This window comes from Parus major, chromosome 2, assembly GCF_001522545.3.
Source record: "Parus major isolate Abel chromosome 2, Parus_major1.1, whole genome shotgun sequence".
Classification (NCBI taxonomy): Eukaryota; Metazoa; Chordata; class Aves; order Passeriformes; family Paridae; genus Parus; species Parus major.
In genome coordinates, this window is record NC_031769.1 from 109,399,843 (window position 1) to 109,421,281 (window position 21,439).

Sequence of the window (21,439 nt, forward strand, 5' to 3'; positions counted from 1 at the left end):
CAGGATACTAGGCCTGTTGCCTGTAATTTGAAAGTTGTTTGGAGCTGGTGTCACCTGCAGTGAGGATACAGCCTTTCCTTGTGTCAGGGATTCATCTTCCAGTGGGAATGTATATTCACAGAGACAGCTTTGGATAATACTGCGCATAAAAACAATGGGAAGTATTTACTTAGTAATTAGTGCTTTTTACAGTAGCTCTATTAGTCAGTGAATATGGGGCTTTCCCCCCCAGCCTGCCCAAGAAAATGTGTTTGCAAGTCTGTGGAAGTTAACATGGGTGTATTATTTTGGGAAAGTAATATGCTTGACCTCCAAAAGGAGGCTATGTTGAATTTTTAAAGCAGGTGATAGTAAAAGTGTCTTGTCCATTTAGTGATCTAAACCTTGAGAGAAGAGTATGTGAAAAGTACACCAGACAGGTTCAGAAAACCTTGGACAAGCTGAAAATGGGAGGACATCAGGATGCTATGGTACAGCATCTATGGTTGGCATATCACTGTCTAACTATTCAAAATGTTTGCTCACCAGAAGAAATAACAGATAGTAATGTTGAAAGCTGACTTTTTTTTCTAGGGAAATAACAGTACTGCATGTGCCTTAATTAGAAGTAAAGTAAGTTTTTAACATTTTAATATAATAATATGAGATGCTTTCCTCAGGAAATAGCTCATTTTGTACTCCCTTGCATGAAAATCGTTAAGTTTTATGCTACAGTGAGCATCATGGGGCAAGATTACATGAGGAATGCTTTCTACTGAAGAGTGTTTTGGGATCTTTTTTCTTCCTGCAGGAGAGCCACACAGATGAGCATGAAGGTGAAGAGCAAGTCCATGAACAGCCCCAGCAGCAGGATGAGTACTGACTCACGCAGCATCTCTGACAATTTTCGTTTTGTGTGAGAACTTTCTTCTGGAGAATGGAACATGTGCGGCCTCAAACTTGAAATCAGTTCACTCCCAGTCTGCCATTAACATTTATGTACCATAGTGAGTGCCAGCCAACCACTGCATTCTGTACCAATACTTTGCCAAGATGCATTTGCAGACGTCTTCTTTCAGTGTATCTTCCCAAGAGGTGGTAGGGCTACATCACCTACTGTACATCACTGCAACGTCACCACTTGGCTGCTTGAGATTTGTTCTGCTCTTTAAAAATATATATATTTATTTTTTTTTCTTTTTCGTCTTAAGTATGATACACTTGTAACTTGTTCTAACATATTTATATTGGCATTTTGTGTGGCAAGGAGTTCTGTACCACTAGATGTGTCTCTCACTTTGTGGTGCTTTTACATTTTCTAGTACATCTGCCTTGGGGCATCAATTTGGCCAAACAGTTGAAATAAAGGGATACAGTGGATGTCATACTCAAGCCATAACGATGAGGCTGTGTTGTGGAGGAAAACGCTTGTGTTGCTCACATTTATTCCTTTCCTGTCTTCACAAATGGAAGGTGGAGCATCTGTTTCACTGGGAGATTAAATCCCTGTGTTAGGAAGCTTGTTAGAAAGCTGCATGGTATGTTTTTTGGCTGATTTCTGGAGGAACAGATATCCACTTAAGCTCTTTGAAAACCCTCCCAGTTTCCTAACTAGTCAGTAGACATTTCCCAGCTTTTCTTCTTTTCTGAGGAATCCAGTCCCAGCCTGCAGCTGCAGCTCTACCTCTGCAGAGCTCAGTGCTGAGGGAGGAGAGAAATCTCCTTGACACAAGTGTAGCTGCAGGACACAGTCTCTGCCATCATCCTTGGCTTCCCACCTCTCAGAAAGGGAGAAAGTAGGCCAGCCATTTCCTTCCACTTTCCTTCCCCCTTCCACTGCCCCAGCCATGCAAGTATAGAAAACAGAAATTTTGTCACTAGTGCAAAGTACAGGGGAAAACAGCAACAGCATTGGCCCTGAACCACACCTCAAACTCCCCTGTAAGTGGATGGTGGACACTTCACAGGTTTCAGGCTGCTTCCAAAGCATGGAGAGGCAGTGAGGAGTCCTCCTGGAGACAGGGCACACATCAGAAGGGGAACATCTGACTGGGGGCACAGAGCTGTTTCTGTGCTTGGCTGACCTTCCTTCTTCAAGGCCAGTGTGGTGCAGAACCATGTGTGCACTGGAGACGTCTGCAGCGGGAGTATTCCCTTCCAGTGTGGTCCCATGGCCCTGTTCTAAATGATGATATTTTATAAACAGAGGCATCTTGAAGTATAAAAAGCATTCCTTGTTCTTCTCCTACCATTGTGCTTTGTAGTCTCTCTGGTTATTTAATGCCTGGTATTCTTGGTCTCTCGCTTCATTTTCTGAATTCTGGTTTGTTGTGCTGATTTAGGAGGTACGTGGAAGTCCCATCCCAAATGGCATTCAGTGAAAAACTCCACAGTCTATTGAACAGCTAAATAATTTTAGGCATTCTTAGGTTCCTAAAGCATTAGGTCCCCAGCTTATGCTTCCATAGAAAGATTTCCAGTGAATCAGCCCCCAGGCACACACACATGCACATGCAGTTTTCCATTCCTAATCAATCTTCTGCAGCTAAGTGGCTCTTAGTTAAATGTGAGAACCCTGCTGTTGTGTCGCACCACCGACAATATATGAAATGCTGTTGAGCACCAAAACAGGTATTACCAGTTTCTTGATCCTCCCCCTGCACAGCAGAAGAGTTTCTGGACCCTGCAGGCTGAAGTTTTCCCAGCCCTGCACCCAGTATTGACCTCACATCCTACCCAGTGATGAAATCAAAGTACTGCAACCTGCAGGCCAGCGCTTTCCTCTCCCATTTCAATTGGTTACACGTAAGGTCTGGTTTATAAAATCATGTTTTTTCCAAAATAATTATTTCCAAGAATCACCACAAATGGGGGAATTGTCATTTTTGTTGTATTTGTGTTTATTAGAACATATGTACTTATTACAATTGTCATTGTAATAAACAGTAGTTCTTCATAATACTGTTGAAGAGCAGTTACTAATTTTTTTTCCAGACTCCAGAATGTCCTTTAACCTTTATGGGATCTCTGAATGGGGCAAGGAGTTTGGGATCAGGCCATAAACTTAATTTCATCAGCACGTCTCTGCCTACTGGAGTTCATCCTTCTGCCAATACTTGAGCAGGTGCATGGAGAGCGCTTCAAGGGAAAACATTTTTCTGAAGGTGCAAATGGTTGGGGTTGCTGAGCTCCCCAGACAGTTCATAGCCAGGCTGTTGTGCCTCTCTTCTTTTCTCTCTATTGAAGCACATATGAAAAAAAAAAAATAAATTAAAAAGCTGAATTTCGTTTCCTGAAAATTCCTTGTATTCTGTTTCTGATCTGAGGACCATAGCCCTCTCACTGCTTGTATCAAGGGGGGAGTGACTGATGTAGGGAGCTAGGGCAGTGAAATTCTTTGGGGGCACCAGAATTGTGGCTGTGCTGAGGGGAGAGCAGTGTTCTGAAAGGGGAAAGAGTTGTCCTTCCCCCCCCCCACCCCCTGTGAGTAACCCATTCTTCTGTTATGGTTTTAATATGCATTTGTAATTACCTTTACTAAATAGCACACCATAAAGCTTTGGTTATATATTAAATGTAAACTGAAAGGAATGTAAACATATGTATTGTTAATTATAAATAGATAAGTAATGGCATAATAGATTAAAAAAAAAAGTCTTATTCAGATGTATCAGTCATTTTACGTTATCCACAAACTGTCGCATGATAGAGTAGATTTTTGTCTGAATATGTGAATAACTTGACTTGCGTTTATCTTTTTACATATTTAATAAAAAAATATATGTTAAAATCTGTCTAGCTCTAGAGACTATTCGGAACATTCTAAAATAATAATTTTCTGGATCAAATACATATTTTTGATTCATCAGGGGCTGCATATGGGAGCAGGAAGAAAAAGGCAGCTGCTTTAAAAGTCCAGAAGTTCACTTACCCTATGTGTGTGGATAGCACCTGTTTCACCAAGAGCTCAGCAACTCTATTCCCTTTTATAATCAAAACAGAAAATGCGTGCATGTATGTGCATGTAAACAGCACATTTTTCTTTATGGTAATTGCTTTCAGATTTTGGAGTGCTAACTCCCTTGGGTATCAGTCTGAAGCAAAACTGGCAGCAGCCAGGAGGCAAAGACAGCACTACAGAAAGGTGCCAAAGCTCCCAGTGGGCTTCCTCGCAGTGGCCAGGTATTCAGGGATGAATCTTCAATGCAGTACCTAAAAGCCATCTAGATTTTAGATCAAAGTATGAGGTTTTGTGGAGAGGGAAGGGTGAAAATTCGCTGTAGTTCTCACAGCTCTGGTCTTTTTTAGCTGCAGTAGTTGCTGCTCAAGCGCAGGAGTTCTGAGCCTTGGGTCAGGACCCTTTTCTTCTGTGTTGAAGTGATGCTGTTGTGAGCCACCAGCCTGCACCCTGCTGCTCCAGGTATCCCTGGGCCTCTGACAGGGGAGGGAGGGGAGGATGAAGCAGGGACCAGAGGAACCCATTTCCAACCCAGGTGTTCAAAGCTGGGAGAGCAGCTCTTGTCTAGTTGCTTTTCATAAGACCAGGAGGAAGGCATGTCCTTGGGTTAGTGCAAATGCTCTAAAGCTTAAAAAAAAATTGATAGATTTTTCCAGTTCAGATAGTTGACAACTTTCTGCCATAATGTTGTGACCAAAAAATTTATTGTTAGGTCATCTACATACCTGACTTTGCAAAATAAATCTGTGACCATACAGCCCTATGAACAAAAGCATTTTTCTTCCTATTCATTGAACCACTTGCCATTTATGATGGCTAATAATTCAATATATACACTGTGCAGTACATGATCTCTTTTTATACTTGTCTTTATACAGATTGTAGTGACAAATTGATTTAAAGAAGAAAAAGAAAGTTATTTGCAATGTTTTCCTATGGAAGGTGAAAAAACTGGCCAGAGATTAATATCCTTTAAAAGTGATACTTGCTTTCCCTTTAGAAAGGTTCAAGTGCAGGCAGGTTGTGGTAGTTCAAGTTTTAAAATTTCATTTAATGAATATTTCAAAACACTCCATTCCAGTGCATCAAATTGCACTGCTTCTGTGACCCTTATTTCCAGCTGTTTCCTAAATAAGTGCAAGACAGATGGAAAAAGGAAGCCTGTCTACAGAGTTTCTCCAGTATGACCACATTCAATTTGGAATTATTTTTGTTTATTGTATCCTAATTCTTTTCTCACCAGAATTTCGTCAGTACTTATGATGGAAAAGTGAAATACAAGCTACCTTTATAAAGCAGGTGAGACTTTTGTGGCAGTGTTTCAGGTATTGGATGTAATATTTAACTTCATCCAACGCTGAGACTGCTGGTGTGTGCAGCAATGTCAAACTCCTCACTCCCTTTCAAATGCAGTCAGAACTGCCTTTTTTGGCAAACCTCATCAAATAAAGAGCCTTCAGACTTACTCCAGGTGAGTTCTTGGGCAGTTAGGGAGCACTTCTGTGGAGACCCCATGCTCCCTGGGCATCACACGGGGTAAGGGCATTGCTGCCACACCATCGGGGAGAAAGGCTGGGAGATGCCTCTTGTAGCTGGGCTGCAGGGGTTCCAAAGGGCATCCTCCCTTCCCTGCCCAGCTCTTGGCAAACCACACAGCATGACTTGTCCCCTCTGCCTAAATCACACCTGGAGCTGCTTCAACTGTGACTCATCTGATGTTCATTTGGGGGCTGGGACCCTCAATGTGCTTGCTTGGTAGGCAGAACATGGATTCTGTCAAACCTGAAGGAACTTGCTGCTATTTCTGCTTTGTGACAAGGGGAAGCTGATGTTCTGGCTTGTCCCCTGGTGCCTGTGGCAAAGGCTGCCTGGGGAAATCAGCCCTGCTGGTGTTGTGGTAGGGCAACTGCTGTAACAGGCAGTACCACCTCAAGCTGAAGCTGCTCATACAGCTTGCCAGTGCTCAGCTGAAAATATTAATGGGAGCTACTGACATGAGGGTAAATTAACCTGGGGGGGAAAAATGATCAGGCTAGTAATAAACCCACAGAAACAGTCTAAGCACTGAAAAGATGAACTTCAAGACTCAGCAGCTCAAAAACTGCACTTCCCCATGGCTTCTGGCAAATGAGATGGTTAAATAGTTAATAAATGTGCCAGGCTGTCAATCACATCCCTCTGTGCTTACCTCGGGGAAGTGGACAGATTGTTTAATTAGTGCTTCAAGGCCACAAAGGCCCTCAGGCTAGGGCAACATTTGAAAAGAGATGAAACTGGAATTCTTACTCCCTCCTCCAAGGCACACGGAAAACCCACGAGTATTACAGATGAAGGGAGGAGTTTACATCTGCATACAAACATGTAATGTTAGGAAAAAAAAAATCTTGTTTCTGTTTCTAAAACCACAAGAATTTGCTCCAAGCACACAGGTAAATAATTACTTGTTTAGCATTTTGCACTGGTGGATGATGTTGGACTGAAACAAGTTTTGAAGAGAAATATGTGAGTCTTCAAAGGTCTGCTGGCCAAATTTATTTTCAGCTGTTTACCTTTGTAGGCTATATTGTTTGTTGCTACTGAAATACAAACAATGTAGGCTTGTTACTGCCTAGAAAATAAATAGAAGGGCCAGCTGCTGCAGTATTAAGCCTGCATTTCTGACAGGTCAGCTAAGACTCAATGCTGAGAATGGGAAAAAAACAGTACATTCCAAAAACACTTTACTGTACCCATAGCTTTCTGAGCTCATTCACTTGTCTTCACACATTCATATGAGGTGAGGAAAAGACTGAATAAGCTGCACAAGCCTTTCAAGAGGTTGTGTGGAGGAAATGAGTTGTGAGAAAATAAATATGGCAAATGAAGCAGGCACAAATGTCTGGGTGGGAAGGACATACAGGGAGGGTTTGCATTGCTGGGGTCCTACTGGTGACTAGGCTGGGCAAAACCAGTGCTGGTTATGAATCACTGAAGATCTTGTGTAACCCAGCATGGATTTATCAGGACTTTGGACACAGTGGTAAGGAGGAGGAAGACAAAACAGAGGTGAGTAACACAGCTCGGTAAAAAGAATAAGCATCAACAGAACAGCTTGGTAAAGTTCTCTGCTGGACAGGCATCTTCCTCTGAGATGAAGCATCTGGCTGCATAGCTCGTTGTCGAAATGGTTCAGATATCTGTACTATTCTATTCTTTGGTTATTTTAATCAGACTCATCCCAACTATTTATCACATCAGAAGAGCTGCAAATCTCCATGTCAAGCGTTACAGTCTGATCTCAGTGCAGGTGTTCACTCTTGGATGCGTTTCTTCAGGGAAAAGATGTAAATGTTCAAGTGCTCACTCAGCTGCCTACCCTGAAGAGAAATTGCAGAGATTAGCAACCTGTTTTGTATGCGCTTCACAATTCACTGCCTCTCCTCTCCCAGTGGGAGGGGGGAGGACCCAGCCACAGTCCTCACATACTTGGGGATCTGTGACTACAGAGGGACCTGTAAGTATTCAAACAAGAGAACTGTTTTCCTTACATTCCTCTTGCAACACACTGCTGGGAAGTGAAATGGCTACAGACCAGATTCACAGGTGACATAAGCTGTGATGGAGCTGGGCCCCTCAGTGAATTGTGAATTTTGACCAGGTATTTCCATTCTGATCTCCACCAACAGGCCCATGTTGGATGCTCAGGTAAACTACTATGCCACCAATGTCTGCTGACAAAAGGCTGCTTTCAGAGAAAAATCCTTACATCCCAGTGGTGTGGCTTAAATAAAAGAATGCTGACCAGCTCCCTCTGAAATGAGACCTTTGCCATGCAAGATGTTTTATCTAAAAGCTAACACCATTACAGCAGTTGCTAAAGGATCGTTTGACAATTTAGAAAAGTGGACATCAACTAAGTAAAACTTAATTTAAGCAGTAGTTCAGATGACAGTGATAAGACAGATCTAGCAGACACAAAAATGTGCTGGCGAGATTGAATGAACTGGAAAACTATTCGTGTCACCAGCTTGAGAGATGCTAGCAGAGGGCCAAGAAAAAATTGGGACATCTATTTTGCCTGCAGATTCAAAGCAAAGTTGACCTTATTTTATTATTTCTATTTATGTCACTTTGCATTTTACCTTCCTATTTTTTCAGTCAAGTGACCTTAGGAAGAAGAAAGGCAAAAAAAGAGGGGCGGAATCATTCATGCCACATGGGTCGACTGCTACATAAAACCACTCCATAAATATTATAATTTTGATGTGTTTAAAGCCAAAACCAGTTGGCTACACTGGAATAATTCAAGCCACTGAAGTTGCTGCACATGCAAAAAGGCATTGCCTGCAATAAACTGATTTCTTTTTCTCAACTTTAGACTAAATAAAACAACACACAGGACTAAAAAAAATAAAAAAACAACCCCAACACAAAAAGATCCAGACTCCCAGGCAATGCCCCAACCAGAAACTGTTTCCAGAGCCCTCTGCTCACCACGCAGACCCCGTAGTGCACATGGGCAGCCGTGAGCAGGGCGGTGAACACGCCGAGAACCGCTTCTTCCATGCAGCCCAGCAGCCCGGAGATGGCCGCGTACACCACCAGCGCCAGCGGGAACAGGAACCAGTGGAACAGCTCCGGCCGGGTGCTGCTCATCTGGCAGACGATCACCTTGCACTGTCGGAGCAAAAGGGGCCAGGTGAGAAGTGCTGGGCCAGCTCCAAGGGTCTCAGGAAAAGTACTTCCATTTTCTCCGTGGGTTGCTTTGGGTGAGGGGGAAACAGGGCTACAGTTCAAAATGAGGCTTGTTTCTGGTGAGCTGCTGCTACAGGTTCACACCTCTCTGCCTCACTGGGTCTAGAGGACATTATTGCAATTTAAAATACACCATTTTTGGAGACCGTCTTGTGTGTGATACACTTGATAAGCAGAAGCACGTCCTCACAAAAGGGGAATTTGTTTGCCACCTTATGCTTTCACAGGGGATCATAAAGCTGCGATCCCAAATCAAATGTGCCACCACTTAATCAGCGGGAGAGACTGCTGGTATTTTAACCACGCAGCCTCACAGAAATATCTTCTGGTTCATTGTATAGAAGGGAGGGAAGACAATATATGACATTTTCACATCCTGGTTTTGCTTTTCTAGCACTCCTTTATGTACTAAAACACCAATTTCTTGGCTCCATCATGGCAGTGGGCTCCCTGGAGATGTGGCTGGGGGCCCAAAGAAAGGGATCCCACTCAGAATGGCAGAAAAAATTAATATATGGTGCATGGTTTAACTGAAGGCAATTAGCTTAATTCTACTGAGTTCTGGAACCATAATGAGACAAATTGACTTGAAATTCAGTATTTTAAAAGCACTTAAGCACACTGAAGTGTTTTGTCTGGTTTAGGCTTCTTAAGAAATGTGTCTCATATATAACATGCCCGTTACAAAAAAGAAGAGGAATTTAGTCACATCTGAAATATTTTATTGATTTAAGTTTCACTCAGAACTGAAATGTGGTTAAAAATAGATTTTATGTATCCTGAAAACAGCAGAAGAATGAAAAACTCATCCCCTGTGCAGTGCCTGAAATCTTATGACAGCAGCAGTAGGAGTCTGACCATAGGAAAGAAATACTAGCTTTACTGCCTTTGCTGTGGAAGCTGAAGAATGCAAAAATAAACCATGAAAAAATAATTAGCTTTGAATAGTGGAAGAAGTAAGTTTTTGTACCTAATGTTAATATTTTCACTTACATTCTCAGTATTGAATATGAATTTTTTTAATAACACTGGTTTTATGAGTCCTTTGGGAATCATTCTAGAGGGTATCAGAAACTGCTAAAGCAATCTATAAGCTATAATTTTTCTGACTACATAACTGAACCTGACCATAGGTTGGATTTCACATTGTTTTAAACCATTATTATACTTATATATTTGGGAGACCAAAGGCATGAGAAGTTCCAGGTCTGGCAGGTAGAGAACCATGGTCTGCAAGTCTGTGGTCTGCAGAACAGGTAATGGAAACCCAATGTGTCAGGCTATCATGGAGAAGAAAAGTATTGCCATGACAAGCCTTGCTGGAAGAAATGTGTCTAAGGGACCAGAAGAAGTGAAAGGAAATACAGGCTTGATTTTCAGTTTAGAATGTTACAAATTCCAACTAACACCTATACATTTTTAATGCTTGCTTTTGAAATGTTAAAATTTTCAGCTAACATGCATACATTTTTAATTCACATGAGCCTCCAACATTGCAATGTATTTTTTGGGAAAAGAAAAAACAAAGCTTGAAGAATATGTGTTGTACTCCGTGTCTGATAAACCGCAGCCTGTAAAGAAACTTCTGGTTTGCCTTATTATTTTTCTTCTGCAAGCATCCTGCCACAATCACTCTTGATTGGTTAAGATGTATGTGCAGAATGTGCCATCTGCCAAACTCTGAAAGCATTTTCCATACTGGCATAAAGCAATTGTATTTCTCATTTTGGAATCTTCCCTATTCTCTTAAGAAAAAGAGGTAGATTACGTAATGAATAATGAGTACAATAAAACTTACACATCTGAAAAGCAACTCGTTTTTGTGAGATTAAGTCCTTAAGATGGAACTGTTTGATTGGTGACCCTCAGAAATGTACATTTATAGGATACATCTAGCAAACATCACAATTATAACTTTTTCTCCATTCCTGAATTCAGATTTCTAAAGGGACTATGCTTTCTCTTTTAAAACCTCTCATTTTTGAAGATCTGTCTCATAGAGCAAGGCACCTCTAGGCCTTTCACTTTTTAAACTGGATGCAGCATTGCTCAGTGGCAAGATTTTAGATGGTGTTGGAGACTATTTTCCTAGGTTGACACTAGTCACTATCCTCTAGGGTATTTTTTGCTTAAATGCAAGAACACCTTTCTGCTTGGCTGCTCTCCTGGGTTCCCCCAGAGAAGGAAGCCCTGGGTTACCTGCAGGGCTCAGCACTACTGTCTAGCTGCCTGTGCTAGAACTGCACAGAGGTTTATGTTGTCTCTTGGGAATCAAAGGGGGAAACTGGTCACCATGATGTGGCACACAGCAATCTGTGAGCAGAGAGCCACCACGAGGCCTCTACAGCTCTTCACATCTTTCCCTAAAGCACGCTGTCAGTGGTATGACCTTTTTCTAAATGGTGAAGGGAAAATGTAGGGTCAGCTGAACTGCAGGGTATTGGAATGTATGTACCACATTAAGGGACACACGAGCAAGGGAAAGCTACAAGCCCTCCACTCTTGCTAGTAAATCTGTGCCAGTGATGACCTTTCTTTTACTTTGACAAGTCCCCAGTTCTGCCTGTATGTTGGGGAGTATCTGTTACATTTCTGGAAGTAAGGCATCCCTAGGGTTTTCATAAACCCTCAGAAAACAAACCAGAACCCTCATAAAAGCGTTACACTGTGGCAGAGGACGTATTTCAGTACTGTAAGAGTCTAGACACAGAGTTTGTGGTGTGCTTTTATGAGACAGAGGTAGAAGATCTGTGTGACTGCTGATTTTAGCTACATTTCCTGCTCACTTCTGCTCATTCACAGAGAAATAGAAAGCTATCTCTAAATAATACCATCACCTCAAATATACTCACAATAACATTGGAGAAAGCAACCCCAACCATCCATAAAAAGAGTCTGGGTTGCTTTGCTAATATGTTGCTTGGAGATAAAACCACCCAGACTGTAAGAAGAATGAACAGCAACAGAGGTGACACAAGAGGTAGCAGTCCTTCATAGAGAGAATCATTCTTCAGTGTTTTCTTTAAATGTGCTCTGAAAATAAATACAGTAATGTTGTAGATAAAGTAAATTTATACATTCTATTTCTACACAGTAACTTCAAATTCTAGAACAAACTCAGCCCCAAGAATTCATCTCGCAACCAGTGCAAATGTGCTAGATACCAGACATTTTTCAAGAAATTGTATTATACCCAAATAACATTTATTTCTGGGGTTAAATTATACTGATTTATTCACATAATTCCTGATCAGCTTCACTTGCTCACCACTGTCTGGCAATGGACCAGTAAACTCACACAGAGTGAGCTGCAGTATTCTCAAGTATGCAGACATGCTGTGAATTCAAAATACACGGCTTTAGAGGATGAAGCTTCTAACATGAGACGTAAAATTGTTTCAATCAACACACCCCACGTTTTCAGAAGCAGCAGTTAAGCACATGGCTGGCAAGTATTGCTGTTGTTTAGGTCTGGAGGTGATGCTGCTTGACGATCCTGTACATAAGGATTTAGGTGCTTAAGCCCAAGTACAGCCTAAAGGGGAAGCTTTTTGGCTAATTAGAGTACAGGAAAATTAATGATGCATTGTGTTTTCTAGGGTATTTTAAGCTGTTTTTTAAAGGCAGTAAATGATTGCATTTTCTGTCAGCTAGGGAAATGGTAACTCTGAGTTCACTACCGCTAAACCATCCCTTCATCCAGCTAGTTCAGAAGAGTGATTCTGTGTTTGGAATGTACTGGGAAATGTCCTGTTTAAAATCTTTGAACATATGTATTTATGGAAGCAGCTAGACAAAAATCCAAGAAATATCTTTCTCATGCCAAAAAGGAATAATCTACTCCTAAAATAACAACTGAGAACAGGCATCAGGATGAAGAAAGAGAGGAGATGATTGGAAAACTCAAATCCTTCATCACCAAAGAGCGTGTGTGTGCATCATTCCAGCAAACCTGACTGGTCGTTTAAAATTGTTGTGCTCTTCTCTTCAGAGGAACGATAAACCCAGGGGAAGGCTTGAGAGGAACTATGTCAAGGGATGACTTGAAAAGGAAAACACTAAACAAAAGTCCTGACAGGAAAGGAAGGAAACCAAACCCTCAATGTTCATTGGGGTGAAGGTTGCTGCTGCCAGGGGCTGACATGCACAAGGTGCTTCCCTCCTCCTCTCAGTCATGCCCCAACCAGATTTCCTCACACAGCTGGTTCCCAGCCCCCTGCCCCACAGCCCAGCCTTTCTGCAGGTCCTCAGCCTTTCCTGCCCCACATCTCCCAACTCTCCCACACTTCCTGCCCCAAACCCGGGGCTGTGCATGCTCTTGGTAACTACACTGAGTACCACCACACAAAAAGGGCTGTGTAGGAGAGATGACATATGGTCCATGGTCTTACAGTCTCTCCAAAATTTAAATGTTAATATTGGTTTCCACTAATTCCTGAAGACAGACAGTGACAGTCCCTCCTCCAGGACACTTAGGACCTGAGAGACCTGAAGTGACAGATGAGTGAAATGAACTAGCAAATACTAGTGGAAGGCAGGCAGCATTAATAAAAATAGGCCATTGGAGTATAAACTAACTGTGTATAAAATTCCTGGGTGCAGCAAGCCAGTTCTTAGATGTAATCACAGCTTGCCACCTGCCTAGCTTACATCTGATAGCAATTATCTGCAGACTTCATACAGAGGAGACTTTTACAGAAGGACCAGGAGGACAATTAAGCACTTCACAGAGTGCAGGATGGTCAGCTATGGAATTCCACCCAGCACAGGCAGAAGTTACAAATCACATTTGATTGCAAACAAAATGCAGTGATTTTTACTACAGGGCCTTTATCAGTGCAGGACTACTGTGAGACTGCCTGGAGAACAGCAAGTGAAAGGAAAAGGAGAGAGCTGTAAACGTGAAAAAGAAACCAGTCAGATTCTGAAAACTCACCAGAAAAACCTTTTACTACATGATCAGGACAGCATCTGGATGAAAGAAGCTAGGCTACTTCAAGCATTACATTTATTTGTAAATGAGGAAACCATTAAATATACAAAATTAGATAGGAGGTGATAGAACTCATTTAATGTAAATTAACTTACCTGTGAATGTTGTATAATGTTTGTGGAAATGATAGAAACAAACTGAAGCCTGGAAGAGAAAAACATTAATACGTAATTCAACACTGATGACCTCAGAGTTTTCTCATATGACAACAGACCCAGTGGGCTTTCTAAAAATGATTTCATATTCCTGTACTCATTACAGGATATGAACTGAGTTTGGGGCCTTAGGCAATAACAAAACTGTTCTCTTTTTTTATCAAAACCTAGCTGCTATAAATAGTTTCTGATACAGAATTTCCTGTGTAATGAGTGACAAGACCAGAATTTTTATAAAAATTCTGATGTAGCTAATAGATAGGATCAGTTATTTTTCATGCAGGCTTCTCTGCTGGACCCAGAAGAGCCCTACTTTTCATGAGCTGCTGTTATCTAGAAAAATATAAGTCTAGCACCAAAAGCCTTCCAGTGGAATATAGAAAGATAATGAACTTCAAGCTAGGCTGTTTACATTACTGGAGAAATAAGTTTATAGTTCAAAATATTAAGGGTCTACTAATGATCCGTTTTGATAATACAATAGCTTGAATTAATAAATTTTCATGACATATCCGTCATTTGAACAAGTGGGGGTTTTTTACTTCTTTTGTAACACAGCTGTGATGTTTCTGGAGCTCAGCTTTAACCCACAAAGCACAAGAGTTTCACCTTTGCTAACTCTGTGTCTCTGTGTACCGCTGCTGGTATTATCAGCACAGCTGCCAGCAGCCCCTGAGCTGCCTGAAGACCCAGCTGTACCCACTCCAACACCCACGTCCAAAATAGGCTGGTCCACCCAAGAGCCAAAGAAGACCTTCAGCAATGAGTGGAAGTTTGAGATTGAAACAGAAAACAAACAAACAAACAAACAAAAAAAACCCAAAACAACCGTATGAGTCAGCCCTAACTAGGTGAAAATATACATCACTTTTTTAAATTTACATCGTTCCCTGTAGAGCTCTTTGCTTTGTACTTTTCCCCCTCACTTTCTGTGTATTGAGGACTTTTCCCTGGTCAGTTTACTGCTTGGAGATTGCTCTGGGTAGCATATTTCTCCACGGCTTTTTTATTATAGGGCATGAGACTTGGGTGTGTTGCACTAAATTAATACATAATTCCTATTTTATTATGGGCAAGAAAAGCTCTCTGATGTGTTAGCCTTTCTGGTTTTGACCTAAAACATTTCATTTAAGAAGCACTCTGCTGCCTGTACAGAAAAGTAGAAAACTTTAATCTCATTATTAGCAACACAGGGGAGGAAAATGAGTAAAGAGATGATTCAGATGACTTTTTACTGAGGCTAACGTGACAGAGCAGTGTCTTGAGAAATGTCAGTGTTTACCCTTCAGTCCTCATCAAGGACATACCCAAGTGTTAATATTGCATCCTGGCCACAGTGGTAACTCAAGAGAAGGAAAACTAAACATGAAAGAATAGTTGAGATCAGGATTGTTGGAAAAGAGAAGTAAAAAGGGATGCAATAGATAATCTATCTCTCCAGTCTTTCTGGTTATCTGCTAAAGAGAAGGAAACAAAGAATTGGAAAAAAACATAAAAGCCAGCCTGTGAATAATTTCAGGTATTGCATTTTTTTCGTGTTTACTTTTTGGATTTGCTTTTTAAAACAATTTAGAGCTCTGCTTCTTAACCACGATAGACAGCTATTTGCTATCAAACAGCTGAAGGATGTGCAATTGAAGTAATATCCCAAATATTTTGTCAATATATTTCTAAAACTCTCGGGCTTAGTGCCTTCAGAGTGCTCTGTGTTTAATGTGCACTCCAGTTAGCTATGTTTTCTATTAGGCAGGGAGCGCTAGTTCAATAAAATCTTGAGTTACGTACAGCAGTTCCAACATCTGTATCACATTAGAGCAGACATGAGACAAAACACTGACTCTTGAGGTTAAATCTAAATTTCCTGCTGCAGTCCTGAAGTTTGATTTGTTAGGAGAAAAGCAACTGAGAGGAACAGAAATAGAGACTAGAACTAGAAATAGAATTCAAAGAGCAATGGTTGCCAACAATTTGTTATTTTTATGAAGTGCCATTTTAGTTAGAAATAACACACTGACCACAAACAGTCCCCCAGCTAGCAAAAAGCCACTTTCCAAACGGGGCAGTTCCACCAGTTACTCCCCTGTATTTTCACACGGCTTTGCTTTCAGCACAGCAAGAGAGCTGAGGATGCAGCAGGGAAAGCAAAGGGTGTTCCCCCGCTTCTTATGGAATTTTCAGAATTCCATCATTTCCTATAACATGTTGCTTTCCCATCTTTTTTTTAGTTAAAGAGGCCTGGCTTGGGGGCTGCTTTTGGTACTCATTAAGTCTGCTTCTTAATTGGCGTTAGGGATCCCTTTGTGCCCAGGAGCTAAACTGCTGCATCCGCATTGCTGCCATTCCCTGCTGCTCTGAGGAACAAAAGGTGCAGCCTGGAAAGCAAACCCACTGCTGGCTCTCTGGCACTCAGCCACCCAGGCACTGCCCAAGTGATGATCGTGGAGCTATTTTTTTGTTTTGTTTTTAATGTCCTAAAAGTAAATATTTTATTTTAAAAATCCATTTTCAATGCATTAGATGTTTTTAACACACATGGGAAAATAGAACTCCTCAAGCATTCTTAGAAGTAATACACTGCTCTTCCAGGATTTTCCTATTCTTCAGCTGATTCAAAATCTGAGACCCAACAGTAAGAACACAGACCTATATTAAAGTCAGAAATAGCAAAGCACAGATGGGTGGCACAGATACACAGGGAATTCTTGTGTAGGCTGAAAGTATCAAGCCCAAATCCTCGGATTTAAGTACAATCCTATTGTCAGTCCTCTGTGTTGCACAATGTAGACTCCCTTTTCAGAGAAATAAACATTTTTAAAGCTCTTTATTGGGAATTATTTTGTCCATATTAAAAAATGCCAAATATAAGCGTAAACAAACAAACAAATCCCAATACATTTAGAAATTCAGGATTAAAGACATATCACAAGAGAAGAAATGAAAGCATTATTTTGTTTTCCAAATATGTATATGTATAAAAGCACACAGATACATACACAGACATGCATATAAATATGTGTGCATATATATATATATACACACATATATATACATTTATATACATTTATATACATGTATATAGAAGAGATCAAAAGGTAATTCCCATCAATCTTAAGCTCAACATTAGATTTCATTTAGTGTTGTCAAATTCAATTCCAAACCAATAAGATGTTGTGTGATACAGCCAAATAAACAAACAATAATTTTAAAAAGCTAGCACACGATGGATGCCATGGTACTTCGTCACCTATGTTATTTGGACTAACAGTAATATATTTTAATTATGTGAGGGCATTTTAAATGCTCATGTAAGTAAATTTAAAGACTATAGAAGACCTGCAAGCAGACAGGTTGTTTCCATGACACGCTGCAATTACTGTGGGTGTTGTACCTGATTCAATTCAGGCATTTCTGCAAAATACAGACTTGGTCATTGTAGAGAAAGAGAGGGTATGGCCAGAAACAAACTGCTGACACTACTGTCAGTCCCAGAAAATGCAATTTCAGTACCAAACAGCTCCATGCCGGCATTCAGACAAAGCAAACAGCCTGATGCAGGTAGTTTCTGAAAACACAAAACCTCACAGACTGTAAACACTGCTAAACAAAGCAACTCCAAGACACCTAAACTGCTAAACAAGTTATAGTGCTTCAAAGGAAGGACAACCTTCTCTGCTTATCTTCTCCCTATCTGCTTATCTTTGCTACTGTAAACCCACTTTGTCATAAGTTCCTGACAAATGAATCACCCTTAAACTGCCCTGAAAGAAGCACTGAAATTGTATTTGTTAAGAACTAGCTTTCCTGATAGCTAAAAATTCAAAAATTCAAAAATGAGACAGTGCAATAGAGGGGTGTAATTTTAGGTGAACACTGCATTGGAAATTGTGTGAATTTGTTCAGGAAAGTACCACGCCCCTAAAAAGAATACTCCCCAGATCTTTCATTCCATTTGGGCAGCAGGGAAGAGATCTGTGCAGACCTTCTGGGCATATCACAGAAGCTGACCAAGTCTCTAACAGTAGGTGATTGTATTTGCATTTCAGCTTACAAATAAAATACTGTCACTATCCTCTCTCATTCTTCAATTGCCCACACCTCTGTATGGCCTTCTTCAGTACACTGCTTGGCCTTTCCATCTCTAGATTAATCATGCATCATAGTCAGTCTTTGCAATAAAGAAATGGGATGTTATCATTTACCTTTCTTAGCCAACAGACAAGAAAAATTAGATTCAAAATATCCAGGCCTCAATATTAGCTTGAAAAAATATTTAAATGCTTTTCCCATTGTGTTTTTTCCAAATTCCTTGCACATTAGAACAGCTAGACACATGAAAATAACTTAACACACTGAATGTTTAACGTGCTGACCAGTGCCTGGAAGCAAGCTTCATCAAAAGGTGAACATTTTAGAAGCACTTGTTACTGGAACAGAAGCTTTTTATAGAATAGTGTGACCTTCTCAGGCATGTCTTGAGCAGACAACTCTTTTAATTGTGCAAACCACATAACTGCATTTTGAGCTGTCCACTAAAAAAACATTTTATTTTATTAGTGTGTAAAATGGCAAACTTAAAACCACTTAGTAGCTGTGGGGGAGGAAACCTTAGAAAACAAATGTATGATATATGGACTTAATTGAGTCTGTAAAGGCTGAATACATTAGGGTGAAAAATACACCCAAAATCCACGCTATGAAATGATTTTACAGAGATTACAGAAACATAAGGTAAACATAAACACTGTCTTCATGCACAAAGTTGATGTAGGTTTTGAATGTTTAGCATCTAAGACATTTCTTGAGTATAAAGATTGTAGAGTTATGCATTTATCATGCTTCTTAAAAACAGATGTGTTTATCACATTGTTGATTTTATACCTTATTTTCAGTGTCTAAGGAAGTACACACAGCATTTATCTTGAACTGAGCTGTAAGATAACAATTAGCATTCAGAGGGATTTAGTACAGACTGAAGAATCAGTTTATGGATGTAGCTGCTTCTTTGATGTAGTTCTGTTCACACATCACTGTTTGTGGGCACAGCAAGAACTGAACACCAGAGAAACAGTGCCTCTACTGGAAAAGCCAAGGCTGGCTTCCAGAAGGACTCTGCTAGCCAAGCTCCCTTGTTTGACCTTCTCCTGGGGCTCCCAGAGCCCCTGCAATGACTCCTCACATCTTAACACCACCAAACTCATTCCCACCTGTAATCAGCATCCTGTCACACTGCTCTGCCTCCAGCCTTGAAGGCTCTGCTTTTCTGGGTTATTGTTCTGACTGGTTCAGATGAGTTACTCCAAACATGAACTCAGTGGCTTCTTAAAAATATATCTCAAGTGACAGGTGAGTATTTCACACCCTTTACTTTAACAGAGCCTCGTGCAATCTGTCACAACAATGCTTTAATAAATGTTAAATTGGTGACAGACACGTAGAAGCCAACTCATGTTAACCACACTTCTCCAACAGGACGGGTCAAAGCCTGTCGGAGCAATAACAGTTTGAAAACAGAGAACTTAACGTTTAATCATTCAGCAAGTCATCACTAGGGGAGAACCATCAGCCACTTCACAATGGGAACTATAGGAAATCACTACAGAATGATTTATCATTCTGTAGGGGGCAGAAACAACTCATAATTTGACCGTGGCCTCCTAAACAGTTTCTGACACGGAAAAAGGAGCAGGCTGCTGTATGAACACCCATGGCAAGGACTTGTGTGTCCTCCTTTGATACACAGGATGCAGCACAGTGTAACTACAAGGCACTCACTGTTTTAGGGGAGTAACTGTGCTTTCCCACTATGATGGAATTCAAATCATTGGCATGTTTTAAATGTTACCTCATCGTTAGTTTTTTGCTGCTATTGTCCACTCATTTATGTTTTCATTCCTCATTTTATGTACTTAAGTAGCTCAGGGAAGAGTGACCCTCAAGGAAAACACTCATAGAAGTCAGCATAGAACCCAAACCCATGCACATCATAGGAAAACCTTCTGAATGCTTTGGCCCCAAAAACCAAGTTCAAGTTTAAGATCTCTGACAGATGTTAATACTCAACTCACATTTCATGTGCAAACCTGAACTTTGAAAACTTGTTTCAATTTTGCCACAGGCTTCAGTAGTCAGATCTGGGCACTGTTGACCACACATAGTGGACTCAAACATGACACCATATCTGGATTACAGAATAGTCTGCCCCATGTGCCACACACTAATGAAGTATAACATACCCACTCCATGCTTAAGTGATCCTTTCCCCACAAAGTCTATTCTTGTGGTTGCAATTAATACTGAGAAGTAGCAGGAAACTGTGTATCCAGGCATCATTTTTCCAACTTGTCTTCCTAAGGAGCAAAGCTGATGTGCTAACTCTGCTTGTTTGTGTACATCCCACAACAGCTTCCAAGCCCTCAGTCAATTCTGAACAAATAATATACCAAAAGAAATTTCCAGTAAGATGCATGTCTCCCGTGAGGAAAGGATTGTAGCCTGAACTCAAATTTTATTAGACATTATAAAATCTTCATAGAGAGCAAGTATGAAGGTCCCAAACATGGGAAATGCTTCATGCAGAGCATGCACCTACAGGTCATTTAATAGCAACATGAGACAGAAACCATCATCAATTAGTAATGCTGCTCCCTGAACTACAGATGCCTACCTGTCAGTGAAAATCCTCTTACAAATTCTACAGCATCATTTGTGGTACTAAAATTTATGTGCAGAACTGACTGCTTTAAAATGCTTATTGTAAATATTTTATATTGCTCTCAACCTGATAGCACAGTGACAGGGAATGTTGGGCACTTGGGATGCCCTGGAGGGGTAAAAATAAATGATAGCTTACACCTCAGTGCTGCCCTTTGAAGGGACCCTAGTTAGCCAGATAATGCTAGGGGACAATTGTAGTTAAATCCCAAGAGAGCTTTTGGAGTGTCATCCACGGGAGCCCTGATGAGTGCAGAAGTAATTAGTTCCAGATGAGCACACAGGCACATAACTTTAAAAGGGTCTGTCTGCTCCCCTGCTGGGAAAGAAAAGGCATTTCTGCCTAGCAGCCAGGTCAACATGCCCTGGAAATAGGAGAAGGACCTTCCTCATTGATTCAGGGTTCAGCTAGGTGTGTATTTTGGAGCTGAAGGATGGAATTGCATTCACTGCCAGTGAAAATTACGGGATCATGTTTGCTGGGTAGCTGACAAATTCCCATAAAATACTGTGCTGAAGTTTCTCTGTTTCACAGGGTAGTCCTCTGAGGTCACTGCTCAGCCGCTCAAGACTTGGCTTTCCTGCAGGTGTTCAGTGTGCCAGACAGTTCCCAGGAACATACATAAAGCTCTCTTTCCTAAAAGATCTAATCTAAACACCAGTATCGCTGCACTTTCATGTATATCTCTGTGTGTTCTGGCACCTGATAAAAGCTCCATTATTTTCAATGAGTGAGTGTCACCTGGTGATACCACAGCTTCCTCTGAAGAGGTGCTCTCACAGAGTTCATCCTTAGGTTATACATGGGGTATTTTTTTTTTCTCAGAAAACTCCAGGAAAGACATCTGAAAAACACTCTTGTGCATCTTGTCTGGATTTCTTCCCACCACAGAAGGTACGAGCTAAAGC

General features: G+C 40.9%; 2 protein-coding genes across 4 annotated transcripts in view; one reads left to right on the forward strand and one right to left on the reverse strand.

Annotated features, from left to right (window-relative positions):
* Positions 1-3,769, forward strand: part of MAPRE2 (microtubule associated protein RP/EB family member 2) — an 89,038-nt gene extending 85,269 nt beyond the window's left edge. For all 3 annotated transcript variants that reach the window (XM_015618296.2, XM_015618297.1, XM_033512250.1), the window contains one exon: positions 791-3,769. In XM_015618296.2, the coding sequence (XP_015473782.1) occupies positions 791-862 (72 nt within the window). In that variant the 3' untranslated portion in view covers positions 863-3,769. The remainder of the gene's footprint in view (positions 1-790) is intronic.
* Positions 3,291-21,439, reverse strand: part of LOC107200186 (ethanolaminephosphotransferase 1-like) — a 56,380-nt gene continuing 38,231 nt past the window's right edge. Inside the window, exons 7-10 of the mRNA XM_015618295.3 lie at positions 13,760-13,808; positions 11,524-11,704; positions 8,411-8,593; positions 3,291-7,293 (exon numbers count right to left, since the gene is read on the reverse strand). Coding sequence (XP_015473781.1) covers positions 7,228-7,293; positions 8,411-8,593; positions 11,524-11,704; positions 13,760-13,808 — 479 coding nt within the window. The 3' untranslated portion in view covers positions 3,291-7,227. The remainder of the gene's footprint in view (positions 7,294-8,410; positions 8,594-11,523; positions 11,705-13,759; positions 13,809-21,439) is intronic.